The sequence below is a fragment of the Bubalus bubalis genome, chromosome 1 (assembly GCF_019923935.1).
Source record: "Bubalus bubalis isolate 160015118507 breed Murrah chromosome 1, NDDB_SH_1, whole genome shotgun sequence".
NCBI lineage: Eukaryota > Metazoa > Chordata > Mammalia > Artiodactyla > Bovidae > Bubalus > Bubalus bubalis.
Window position 1 is genome coordinate 8,010,518 of NC_059157.1, and position 14,151 is coordinate 8,024,668.

Consider the following 14,151-nt stretch of genomic DNA (forward strand, 5'->3'; position numbering starts at 1 on the left):
TCTGCCATTAAATGGATATTGAAGAGTTAGCTATGATATTTATATTTTACATCCTTAATGACAACAAAAATAAAGTGAACTATGCTTTAGCCGCGGCTGTGTCTGAATGAGCAACACAGGCTCCGAGGGGACAGGCTTTATCTAAACCAAGGCAGGCGATCCAGTCCCACAGGCCCAAACGGCCCTTCCACCACTGTCCACAGCTTGACTGTCATTTCATCTCCTTTCTTTTCCCTCGTTCTTGGTCTCTGAAATATAAAACCTGACGGCACTGAGAGGCACCTCTTACAACTTCTGATCTGGCTCTTTCAATCAATATGTGGTTGTGGTAGAACAAGAAATAGGTTTGGTCTTTGTCTCTGGTTCCTGAGGCTGAATTCCTAAAACCCTGTGAGTTTCCTGAGTGATGGGGTGTCTTTTACAATTCATCATGAGCTGTTTCCAGCCATACTCGAGCTAATGCTAAGGGGGTGACTCACTGTGGGACCCCTAGACAGCTTTAGGACCATGGCTGGTCCCAGAGGAATGTACAGCCCCACCCCCAACCTCCAGGAAGGGATGGAGATAAAGTTCAAACTTCCCTGAGGCTAATGACTTCACTTACGGCTCTGTAGTGAAAACCCCAAATAAACTCCGTACAATAGAGTTCAGGAGCCTCGGTGGATGAGCACAGCCCTGTGCTGGGAGGGCAGTGCGCTGGGGACACGGAGCTCTGCCCTGCCCTCAACCCCACGCTCCCCTGGGCAACTCTTTCATTTGGTTCCTGAGTTGGATCTTTTACAATAAAACTGTTTATCCTAAGCACAGGGCTTCCCTGAGTTTTGTGTCATTCTCGCAAATATCAAACACGAGGGGGTTCATAGGAACTCCAGCATTTGCAGTTGGCTGGGCAGGAGTGTGGGTGCCCCAGGACCCCACCCATATCCACGTGGCGTCTGCAGTGGGGGCGGTCGCGTGGGACTGGGCCTTAACGCTAAGTCTGCCCTAAGTGTCAGAATCAAAGGACTTCGACCTCAACTCGTGGGGCCTGAGTCTCCTCGGGATGTTGGCGTCAGGGAAACTTGATAGAAAATGACATAAGAGCGGGGAACTCTTCTTGGAGATAAAGGATAAAAGAAGATAAAAGTTGCTTTCTTTTCATTTCAAAGTCAACGTTTGTAATTCCATATTCATTCACTCAGCTAACGTTTACAGAACACCTACTGCAGAGCCGGACAAGTGGGTCTAGAAGGTGAGGGTGGCAGCAAGTTAAACAGGTGATCGGGGTGGGGGGGGGTACATGGGGAGACGGACGGCTATCGGGGGTGCCTGGCGGCTGGTGAGGAGGAGTGGCATTTGGAGGTCTGAATGATAAACATTGGGGGCAGCGGGCCAGGCCATGCCAAAGCCCTGGGGCAGGAGACTCATGAGCATGAGCCTGGAGCCAGTGCGGGAAAGAACACAGGAAAGTGAGGTCAGGATGGTGCCAAGTGTGCAGGTCACGTGGACTCTGATGTGTCATTGTGGGCCCTCGGTTTTCACCCCGAGTGACCTGGGGCACCAGGGCTGGCCTGAAGCTGGACACCTGACCAAGAAACCCTCTGGCTGGTGCACGCATGTCAGTCTGCAGACAGGCAACTGCAGAGACACCGACGCTAGCCTGGAAATTAACACCATCAGGGCGGCTAGACCAATACAGCAGCAGTAAAGCGAGTAATTTTCATCATAAACCTTTTTCAGTCCTAAAAATTCCACAATACACCTCTGATAAGTGAGGCACTTACCTTCACCTCACCCACCACAGTTCTGATGCTACACCTCACATAACAAAGAAACGCCCCCAGAATACCATCTGATATTCAGTCTACATTCAAATCTCCTCCATTACATCCTTGAGGTGTCTTTGTTTAAACAAAACCCAAGAGTCATGCACTGTACTTGCTTTTTTTGTTTTTGAAGCTGTGGTAAGAACACTTAACGTGAGCTCTGCCCTCTCAAGAGACATTCAAAGTCGGGGTTCAGTCGTTAGCCCCAGGTGCAGCACAGCACGGCAGGCCTGGAGCCTGTGCATCGCGTGGAACGGGAACTCTATACTTGCAGAATAGCAACTCCCCATTTCCCCAAATCCCAGTCCCTGGCAGCCACCGCTCCACGAGTCTGACCACCTCAGACACCTCCCAGACGTCACGGGTGGAGTCTGGCCTCCTGGCAGCCAGTCGGCTACCGCCTGACACAACGTCCTCGGGGGTGTCCACGTTGCTGGCCATGGTAGGTCTTCCAAGAAGAGACATCCGACGTGTTCGGTCAGTGTCTGTCTGTCCGTGCCCTCTGATCTAGAACTGTTCACCCCTTTCTTGCTGAACAGACCAAGTCAATTGTCCCGCAGAACAGTCCACTTTCTGGATTTGTCTGGCCCTTTCCTCGTGAGTTATTTTCACCTCTTCCTCTGTAGCTCTCTGTAACCTGGAAGTCAGATCTAAAGGCTAGATTTAGCGATAGTTTAAAAACGTAGCTATCAGTATCTGCTATGGGTTGGATGTGGGATGTGGAGAAATCGGAGAGAGGTTTTAAGATCTGAGCAGCTCAAGGCCAGCAATGCCAACCACTGAAACTAGAGGACGTCTGACTGAGTGGGTCTGGGTAGAAGGCAGGGCTTAGCTTTAGATGTGATGACTCTGAGATGTCTTTCAGATCGACTGGAGATGCTGAGCCTAAACCAAGTCCAGCTGCCAGAGGAGAGATTCACGCTGGAGATAAAATCTGAGCATCATCAGGATACAGATGATATTCCAGGCCATGAGACGAATCATCAAGAGGTGAAGCAAACCAAAGAGAAGGGAAGAGGGGTGAGGCCTGAGTCTAAGGCTCTGCACCCCAAGGAGGGAGCACAGGAGAGGGAGACCAGCCCAGGAAATGCAGACCACCCAGCGAGACAGGAGAGCAATCCGGCCGGCCACAGCACTCTGGAGGCCAAATGTGAGTGAGTGTCAGAAGGAAGAAGCAGTAAGCAGATGAGCATCTGTCCCTGGAGCGTTCTCATTGGTCCCGGCAAGGACTGAGAGATCCTCGAGTGTTCCTGCCGGTCCAGGAGAGGACGGAGAACGGCAGCAGCAGCACGCAGGTAACTGAGGTCCCGAACAAGAGCGGCTCCAACGTGATGGTGGGGACACTGCCGGAAGTGGATGTGAGAGAGGTTGGGGGGGTTGGTCAGGGACAGGCGCTCCGCCGGGAGCAGGACTGGCGTGCTGGTGGACAGGAGCAGGGTCCTGCGAAGTCTGTTTAGACACAGAAGCCTGCTGGTGGATGTGACCCCGCAGAGCAGGGGAGAGAAGCAGAGGGCCCACAGGGGTGGGCATGACGGCGGGCCCCAGCCCAGCCCGCAGGCAGCAACGGGCAGCGAGGTGGTGACACGGATGCTGGTAGCGGTGGGGCGGCGGGGGGACAGAGTCGGGGATGCCAGGGAGACTTTCCTGTGTGTGTCTCAACGTTCTCAGAAGTATGATGGCCCCTATCTTGGAAGGTGATCAGAGGAGAGAGGGGGGACGTGGTGCTGGGGGTCTGCAGACGGGACAGCGGGAGGCAGCCCCCCAGAAGGAGACGGCAGGGCTGGGGCGGCACTGATACCGGATGACCAAAGGTTCCCGCCGGGAAACGCAGGATAACGCATCCCAGCATGCCAGTGTTTTTACCAGCCAGGCTCAGCTGCATCACAGACCTAAATATAAGCACTGAAACTATAAAACTTCAGGAGGAAAACACAGGAGAGAATCTTAGTGACCCTGGGTCTGGTAAAGGTTTCTTAATACAGTTTAAAAAACAAAACAGGTGAACTAAAAAAAAATTATTATTAAATAATAATTATTTAATAATAAAAAGTTCAAAAACATTTGCTCTGCAAAGACACTATTAATAAAGTTAAAAGGGAAGCCTCAGGCTGGGAGAAAATATTTTAAAACCTACATCTGAGAGCGAACATGTATTTAGAATAAAGAACTATAAATTCAAACAGACAGACAATTCAATTAAAAAAACAGGCAAAAGGGGCTTCCCTGCTGGCTCAGTGGTAAAGAATCCACCTGCCAATGCAGGAGATATGGGTTTGATCCCTGGGCCAGGAAAACCCCACATGCCACGGAGCAACTAAGCCCGTGAGCCACAGCTAGTGAGTCTGTGCTCTAGAGCCCGGGAGACGTGATTCCTGAGCCCAGGGGCTGCAGCGACTGAAGCCGGCACGCCCAGAGCCCGTGCCCCGCAACAAGGGAGGCCACCGCAGACAGAAGCTCATGCACCGCAGTGAAGAGCAGCCCCTGCGCTCCGCAGCGAGAGAAAAGCCTGTGCAGCAACAGAGACCCAGCACAGCCAATAAATAAATAAAAGCATCAAAAAAAAGGCAGACAGGAGAGGGGACAGAGAAAAGGGAACCCTCCCACTCTGCTGGTGGGAATGTCAACTGGAGCAGCCACTATGGCGAGGAGTATGGAGGTTCCTTAAAAAACTAAAAAACTACCATATGATCCTGCAATCCCATTCCTGGGTATGTATCTGGGGGAAAAAAAACTCTAACTGGAAAAGATACATGCAGCCCAATGTTCACAGCAGCACAATTTATAATAACCAAGACATGGAAGCAACCTACATGTCCATCAACAGAGGAATGGATAAAGAAGATGTGGTACGTATATACAATGCAATATTACTCAGCCATAAAAAAGAAGAAAATAATACTATCTGTAGCAACATGGATACAACTAGAGATTATCATACTAAGTGAAGGAAGTCAAAGAGAAAGACAAATACTATATGATATCACTCATATGTGGAATCTAAAATATGGCACAAACGAACCTGTCCGTAAACAGAAGTGGACGCAGGGACACAAAACAAACCTATGTTTACCAACGGGGAAAGAGGGTAGACAACAGATACATTAGGAGTTTGGGGTTAGCAGATATAAATTACCATATGTAAAATAAAGTCCTACTGTGTGGCACAGGGACCTGTATATAATAACCTGCAATAAACTCTGATAGAAAATAAGATTTTAAATATATGTGTATAACTGAATCACCCTGCTGTACACCAAAAGCTAACACAGCTTTGTGAATCAATTATATTCAGGTTTAAAAAATTTAAAAAAAGACTACCACAAACTGTTCACCAAAGGAGATATAGACATGTGTATACACACACGCACACACACGAAAAGATGCCCAATGTCACTAGTCATCGTATTGAGAGAAATACAAATAAACCCCACAGTGATGCACCTTTAGACAGCCACTAGAATGGCTATAATGAACAACACCGGCTTCAGCAAGTGTTGCTGAGGCCGTGGGGCAACCGGAAGACTCACACACTGCTTGTGGAAATGTGCGTGGTGCACTCACTTCAGAAACAAACTGGCAGCTTCTTGAACATTAAACGTACAACCAGTCATTTCACCCTTACATGGAATTTTGCCCAAGAGAAATCGAAGTGTATGTCCATACAAAGATGGGGACACCAATGCTCACAGCATTTGTGATCGACTGTGATGCTAGCAGAGCCTCACTCTACCTGTAACAGCCTGGACTACAGTAGCCCAGGAGTGGAGGGACTGATTAGCGTGCCTGTACAATGGAACATCGGGCACTCCAGGAACACGGGCAACAATACGGAGGAACCTCTGATTGTGTTGCGCTAAAGGAAGCCACCACCTCTCCCTCTAAAGGCAAAACATACTATGAGCCTATTTACATAACTCTCTATAAAATGCAAATTAACTGACAAAAAGCAAATCCGTGGTTGCCCTGGGGATGTGGAAGGGTGGGGTGGTGGGTGCTGGAAGGAGGGGCTGAGAAAAATCTTTTGAAGTGATTGATATGCTCATTATCTTGACAGTTTCCTGGGCATCTCCACCAATTAAAAAAAAAAAAAAACAAAACCCATCAAATTCTACTCTACAAATGTGCAATTCAATGCACGTCACTTTGATTTCAACAAAGCTATTTAAAAAAGGAGGGGTAAGCCCTCAAAAGAAATGAACGGGCGAGCCAGAAGAGACAAGGAGGAATCGTAAATGCGCATTATTAAGTGAAAAGAAGTCAGTCTACATCCTGTGTGACCGGAAAAGGCCAAACAGTGGAGACAATAAAAAGATCCGTGACTGGGGGGTGGGGGGTGACTAGGCAGAGCTCTGGGATTTTCAGGGCAGATGCTATTCTCTGCGCTGTAATGAAACTCGAGTGTATGACATGGAGTGAACGCTGCCGTAAACTGGGAGCTGGGTGATGACGATGCTTCCACGCGGGCTCAGCAATGGTAACAAGCGTCCCACGAGGTGGGGACTGACAGCGGGGGAGGGTCTGCGTGGGGTGCGGCACGGAGCAGGTGGGGACTCACCAGACTGTTGGCTCAGTTTTTAAAAACTTCTCTTATTGTAGTAAAATATACGTATGATTTATCATCCAGACCATTAAGTACGTTCACACTGTTGTCCGACCATCACCACCATCCACCCCCAGGACTTTCTCATCGTCTCATACTGAAACTTTTTTCCACTCAGTTTTGCTGTGAAACTAAAATTGCTCCAAAAAACAAAGTCTACTGATTAAAAACAAAAAACAGGAGAGGTGAACCTACATGGGCAAACAGCAAGAGAGAACGCAGCAACAAGATGCTGGAAGCAGAAAAGCAGATGAGCAGAAAATGACTTAAAAGAGGAGAGAGAAAAATAAGTTGTACTAACAATAAGGATACTATGAATATATTTGATAAAATTTCTACTAAAACAACAGAAAAGATCCAGTTTAACTGCTTGGCTCAGACAAATGAAGAGACCTGCCCTTTCTCTGGGCATCCACATTTCGCAGGCGTTCCTGGGGTTGTCCTGGTCCCTCTGCTGGTAGATGTTCTGACCAGCAGCTGAACATCGAAGGTCTCCAAGGCTTCATGTACACATGTGTTCTTCTTACTCCATATTCTTCCCTGAGCAATGTAATAATCCACACTCACGGCTTCCACTGAGAGACACCCAAATGGACATCTTCCTCTTGGACTCTTCTGAATGCGAGCCCTGCAGAGCTGCCTGCTAACTTCGAAACTTTCACAACTTTCTCTGCAGCGCTTGTTATATTAGCAAGTTTGTTTCCATAGTTATTTAAAAATCCGTTTCTCTGCAGGTTATGAACTCTCTGAACGCAGTTACCCTGCGGTCTGTGCTTCCCCCTTCTGTCACCAGCGCTGGACACAGAGTAGCTGTTCAGGAAATATCAAACTGACAGAGGAGGAAGCTTCTGTGAAGCTGTATGACGCAATTATTTAAAATAGATAATACAGAACAACATGGATGAGTCATGAAGACATTATGTTGAAATAATCAGACACAAAAGGGTATCAATTGTAAGATTCCACTTGTAAGAAGGATGGTGTGGAACTCAGAATCATGGCTATCTTGGAGACAAGGGGTATTGATTACGGAAGGGCACGCGGGGAACTATCTGGGAGCCTGAAACGTTATACAGTTCTACCGGGTGGTGGTCACACCAATGTGTGCACACATCCATGCATACAATACATACAAACATACACATAAATTTGTCACTTTTTTTTAGTATGCTTTTTGGTCTGTGTTATACCACAACAAAATGAAAAAAAAGGGATTCATTTTGAGAAAAAAGAGTGAAATCTTGATGAGAAATACATCTACAAGACTACAGTAAATTAGAACAACCACTTGGCAGAACATCATGCATGTTATGATCTTGGTTTGGTAAAATAGTATGTACAAACAGGCCTTCTCCTGGTTTCTACAATTGAGAGAAATCCTACCCAAAGTAACTTAAACAAAAAACTCATTTACTAACACCGACTTGGAAAGCTCACGTAGCTATGCCCACTTGCCCACAAATAATTCTTACTAAGAATTTGAGTGAAACCCTCGAGACTGTTTAAAACGCTATCAGGGCACCACTTAAAGGTGACCATGGAAATCACAAGCCCATTCTTCTCAGCGTTAGAACCAGGGCTGGTCAGGTTTTAGGCAAGCCTCCTTGAGTTCCACCAAAAAGCCTACACGCCTGTGTATCAGGAGGGATGTGCCATGTGAGTGCAGAAGACGGCAAGCTATAGTTCTCAGGCATGGACCCCTAATGTGAAAGGCAGGCAGATTCCCCAAAATGCAGGTGTCTGAGACGAGCAGCTCTACACCGCTCCCTGCAAGGCGAGCAATAGCAAGAAGCCTTCAGTGACGACACCGGTCCTCGACCAAGCTGCAGGAAACCTCAGCAAGTCACAGGCAAATCTCTCACTGTCTCAGGCTTCAATAGACAACCGTGTCCCCCAGATCACGTCACACCTAATGACATCGTAAATTCACAGGTAATCCTTTACTTGAAAATTCCTAGGTCAAAAGTTCAAGACAACCTGATAATATCAATTTTATTATTATGCTTTCAAAGTGCTCAGAAGGAAAGAACTGGCATTATTTTATATCATATATCTCAAACGAGTATCTCACTCCTTCCATCAGTCAGTAAACAGAGCACCCACAATACAGGCAGAACCAACAGAGATGCTGACATTTGACTATTTGGATCCACAAAGAAGGGCATTTTCAGATGGCTTACTCCAAAACCAGGTACTGCCCTAGGTGCCAGGATAAAGTAATGAACAAAAGAAACCTCCCACGTCCAAGTGGAGCTTACGTGTGTGTGTGTGTGTGTGTGTGTGTGTGTGTGTGTGTGTCTCTCTGCAGGCAGCAGATAACAAATAAACAAGCCAAATACATGGCATATGAGACGGTGCTGCCTACCTCTAGAAGCACACAGAAGGTTAACAGGGACACAGAACATGGGGCATGCCTTTCCTTTATTTTATAAAGGAAACATATTTATAAAATATAAAAGTATAAGCCTTGCTGAGGAGACATCTGGGCAGAGTCCTACAGAAAGAGGAAGCCTCTTAAGAGCGTTCTAGAATGGCAAAATTGGGATGCTAACATGAAAATGTCTGCCACACTTGCTGAAAAAACACGTGAAGAATTCCAAAACTGCTGGAGTACTGTAACAATTGCAGCCTTAACCACCCTGCAGCTGAAACAAGCATGGACCACCAAAACCACATGTGCCTCTCAGTTCTCAGTCTACAGGCAACTCATGTGTCATGCAAACACTATTTTTTGGTCCATGTTTTCCATCTAATAAATACCCATGTACATAACACAGAAAAAGATAAAGCGATTTATGCTTACATCTTTTGAAGAACCTGGGCCATCACAACCCCATTCGTTAAATCTTCCACGGTCTGGCATGGTGCGTCCACCTTAAATGTCTGGATCTGGAAAAAAAGGGGGAAAAAAAAAAAGAAAGATTTCACAGTTAACCATACAGCAGAATTCTCAGGCTTCTTTACCTCATCTTGGAGGTGAATACATTTTAAAAAAGCAGAACAGATCTTTCCTTCTTCCCAGCATTAGCCGCCCTGAAGGTGGAGCTGGGCCATTTCAGGGGGTTCAAGATCTACCCAGGGCATGGGGGGCGCTATGCCTGGATCAATGGGAAGGTTTTCCAGTTTCTTGATGCAAAATGTGAGCTGGCATTCCTCTCCAAGAGGAATCCTCATCAGATCAACTGGACTGTCCTCTACAGAAGCAAGCACAGAATGGGACAGTCAGAAGAAAAGACCCTGCCGTGCACTCAAATTCCAGACGGCTGAAACGGGTGCATCTCCTGCTGATGTGATGGCCAAGAGGAAATCAGAACCTGAACTTCGGAAGCCTCAATGAGAAGAAACTGGCAGGGCCGCCAAGGAAGCAAAAAAGGCTAAGCGAGCATCTAAAAGGGCAGCAATGGCTGCTGCAAAGGCTCCCACGAAGGCAGCATCTCAGCAGAAGACTGGGAAGCCTGTGAAGGTTTCTGCTCCCTGAGCTGGTGGAAACGCTAAGCTGGGCAGATTGGAGTTTTAAATAAAGATCTGTTTAAAAAAAAAAAAAAAGCAGAACAGTAAGAAATGTTTTCCCTTATGGGGAATTTCCTGCAGGCTGCAGTGAAATTTTTTCCTTTTGGTAAAAGGAACTGTGGCAGAGTCTGGGCAGCTTCCCCACATTCAGCATCCTCAGAGATAATCACCTAAGAAAGTCAGGGCACCTGCATTCCCTCTGCCAGTGACTGGCTCATGGGCGCTCAGGCAAAGACAATCTGGACCAAACGGACGCAGAGAGAGGCTTACGTGGGCTTCCAGGGAGGGAAAGCCAACCTCCCCTGGTGTGAATAAGGATGCTGGCGGCCTCGATGGCCATGAGCAGGCATCTTGTGACTGTTAGGATGAGGCCAATGCAGTAAACGGCAGAGAAGAGGAACAGGAAGAATGAGGTCCTACAGGGCAAAATTGAGCCACCAAACTAAACCTCAGAGCCTCCTGTGATGCGAGATCCATCCCTTCTTTACATCTGGCCAAGCTGAGATTTCTTTCACTCAGAACCAACGTTATCATGGGGGACTTCCTGGTGGTCCAGGGGTTAAGACTCTGCACGTCCACTGCTGGGGGCACGGATCTGATCCCTGGTTGGGGATCCAGGATCTTGCATGCTGCAAGGGGCGCAGCCAGAAAAAAGAAAGAACCAAAACAGCTTTACACATACGTAGAAATCACAGCTACAGCTGGGTTATATCCTCAATTCACTTTAATTTGAAACATATCATGAATTACAACTAACATGATATAGCTGAGAATCAGTAGCCACATTTGTTATTTCTGAGCAAGATAACACGCTGAGCCAACAATGATTCTACTCAGTACTGCAACCAGGACTTGGAAAGAAATAATCTCTGAGAACAGATAAAGGCTGTACTCCGCAGTTTATAGGTTAGTAAAATGGAAGAGTATGGGCATCAGAGGATAAAACAGGGAAGAGGGTAAACGGTGGAAGACACGGTTAAAGAAGGAAGCACCATCCTGCAAATCCTCACAAGCCACATTAGGACTTGATCCTCAGAGCAAGGGGAACAGGCAAAGGATTCTAAGCAGGAGGGGGAGGCTGAGCCATCTGCATAGTACAAGGATTGCAGCAGCTGCAGCGTGAAGAAAGGCCTGCACGGAGGATGCAGGGAGGCCTGTGTTAACATAACAGGTTTACATGTTCACACAGTTCAATTCAGTTCAGTCGCTCAGTTGTGTCCAACTCTTTGCAACCCCACGGACTGCACCACGCCAGGCTTCTCTGTCCATCACCAACTCCCGGAGCCTGCTCACACTCATGTCCATCGAGTTGGTGATGCCATCCAACCATATCATCCTCTGTCGTCCCCTTCTCCTCCTGCCTTCAATCTTTCCCAGCATCAGGGTCTTATCCAGTGAGTCAGTTCTTCACGTCAGGTGGCCAAAGTATTGGAGCTTCAGCATCAATCCTGCCAATGAATATTCAGGACTGATTTCCTTTAGGATAGACTGGTTTGATCTCCTTGCAGTCCAAGGGACTCTCAAGAGTCTTCTCCAACACCACAGTTCAAAAGCATCAATTATTTGGTGCTCAGCTTTCTTTATGGTTCAACTCTCACATTCATACATGACTACCGGAAAAACCATAGCCTTGACTGCATGTTAACACAGCTGAGGTCAAACCAGGTAACAACCATGGAAACACTGCAAATAATGTTCAGCAGACCATCTGCCTTCAATACGTTTTACTTACAGGGTCATATTCCTAGAAGTAAATTTGCTGGACCAAAGTGTACGAACATTTTAAAGTTTCTAATAAATATCGCCAAGCTGCCCGTGACAAATGCTGCAGCAAGCCACTGTCCCACAGCGGGGCAGTGTCCGCGTCTCTGCGCCGCGCCATCTATCAAATCTTTAAACCAAGAACGATGAACAAGTGCAGTCAGTAGCTTCTTCACACTTTCTGCAAAGTCTGGTGGGTGGAGATGGTTACACTAAGGAAATGAGTTAAAAGATCGTGTAGCGAGTGGTTTTCACTCAGATGTCTATTTGGGAGAGGTGATGAAAGAGGGCCTGTCAGGCCCCTCCCCCCACCCCCAACACATTAACCTTATGGGTGGCAGAGGCTGAATATATTGTTAGTAAATGAATAAATGGACCTGATAAACATCACCTGTAGGAAATGACACTGAATTTTACTCCACACCCTCGCCCGCCGCCTTCTCAATGATAATGTGGTGGTAACAACGTATTGAGTAGTTTAAAAAGAACTAAGTCCACACCATCATCCTACATTTGCTGAATACATCTCTTTCTTGTAGGCTTAGAATAAAAAAGAGCAGCGGGCGAGTGCACACCTCACTCATCTCCTGACCCCCAGTCTGACCCAGAAGACCTCTCACTGAGCACGCTCGGAAGGTAAACAGTAACTCCAGCGACTTCGCTGGCAGTCCAGTGGTTAAGACTCCATGCTTCCAAAGCAGGGGGCACGGGTCTGATCCCTAGATGGGGAAAAAGAATCCCACCTGCCACGTGGCCATCCCCCTCCCCTCAAAAAACAAAAGAACTAACTCTATCTCCAGGTTTGTGCCTAATTTGCTGGCTGTGTGACCTTGGGTATGCCATTTTACCTCTTGTAATACCAGTTTTTCAACCTTGGAATTGGGAAAAATAGCTTCTGGAGGGGAGCTTTAAGAATGAACAAGAAAACAGATGGACATTAGGTATCTGTAAAAGCCTTAAGCAGTAGTTCCCAGACCTGGGTGTACACTGAATCAACTGGGAAGTTGGAGAGGGCTGGGAGTCTATTTTTAACAAGTTCACCAAATAATCTTCTGTGCTAGGGCACCGGTTTGGCAGGTGGAGCCCTCTGATCCAAAGCGCTACCAAATGCAAAGGATGAAAGATCAGAAAACTGCCACTGGGCAATCAGAAGAAAAAAACTCAATAAAGCAGGCAATGCAATAATGCAAGTAATTTACTTATAAGACTGTATCTGTTTCTCTCGTGGGACTTAAAACTATTTTCATTTTAATTTTTTGAATGTGGCTTCCAAACAATTATTTTCTCTGAGTTGGCTTTTGAGGTTTTTTAGCTGCTTACGAGGGTGTCCATCTCTGCCTTGAGATAAAAGTAAATGCAGGTCCCAGACAAACTCTGCAGAATTCCCTTCCGAGACGATAAAAATGTTCTTGGAATTAGATAGCAGCGATGGTTACACAATCTGTGATCACACCACAGAGCACTGAATTGTGCACCTCAAAAGAACTTTGTGGTATGGGTATTTTAATTAAAAAAAAAAAAATCTGTCACCTACCAGTTCTCGTAAACTCTTGAGTTAACATCTGCAGGGTGTTTCAGGATAGTAGTAGACTAAAATTTAAAGGTAATTGCAGGCAACCACATTAGGGCATGAAACTCTGCCTCACGGGTCATAACCTCTCTTTTAATTCCAAGAAGCTCTATTAACACCAACCGGAGCTCCACCTCACCACCCCCACAAAATCATGAGAAGGGGAAAGCTTGAGCTCACCTGGAATGACTGTCTCCACAGCAGTGATTCTCAACCGGGGGAGATCTTGCTCCCTATGAGAAATTTCTAGTTGTAACAACTGAGTGGGAGCTATTGGTATCCAGGAGGTACAGACCAGGGATGCTACTATTAAACCTCCTACAGGAAGCACAGGGCAGTGCCCACGACTAACGTGATCCAGTCCCGTCTGGCCACAATGCTAAGGCTAACAAACCCTGCTCTGGAGCAGTGGTTCTCAGTGTGGGGGCTCAGGTCACTAACAGCACCACCTGGAAACCTGTTGGAAATGCAGAGTAGCAGATCCTAGCCCAGCCCTCCCGAATTACAGGCTCTGGAATCCGGACCTGGCAACCAGTAGTTTGACGAGCCCTGCAATTATGTTGATCCATACTAAATGCATAGGAAACACTTCTCAGTGTCACCCTGAATACAATCTGAATGCAGGTGAAGTTTCGCGTCCAAAGTTACCCACAGGTAGTATGCAGCCAAGTCAGGATTTGAACCCGGGTGGTCAAATTTCAGAACCTATACTCTAAACAGGTTAAACTGGCCCTCTACTTAGGAAAAAAAAAATAAGAAAGTTAAAGCTTTTAAAAACTATGTCTTTTTGTACATCTGACTCCTTTATTCCTCCTGTAGAGGACACCAATGGTAAGCAGAACAGAGTTAGAAGGGCAGAGCGAGTGGAACGGGGGAGAGAGCACCACAGAAACACACCCTTCCTA

General features: G+C 46.8%; 1 protein-coding gene and 1 pseudogene across 6 annotated transcripts in view; one reads left to right on the forward strand and one right to left on the reverse strand.

Moving 5' to 3' along the window:
- The window catches only part of HOOK3 (hook microtubule tethering protein 3), a 101,264-nt gene that overhangs the window by 83,369 nt on the left and 3,744 nt on the right, over positions 1-14,151 (reverse strand). For 5 of the 6 annotated variants that reach the window (XM_025276504.3, XM_044927385.2, XM_044927412.2 and 2 more), the window contains exon 2: positions 9,209-9,294. In XM_025276504.3, the coding sequence (XP_025132289.1) occupies positions 9,209-9,294 (86 nt within the window). Of the gene's footprint in view, positions 1-9,208; positions 9,295-14,151 lie in introns of those variants that run through there. The other variant, XM_044927497.2, reaches the window with a different exon arrangement.
- On the forward strand, positions 9,430-9,951 carry LOC102405645 (annotated as a pseudogene).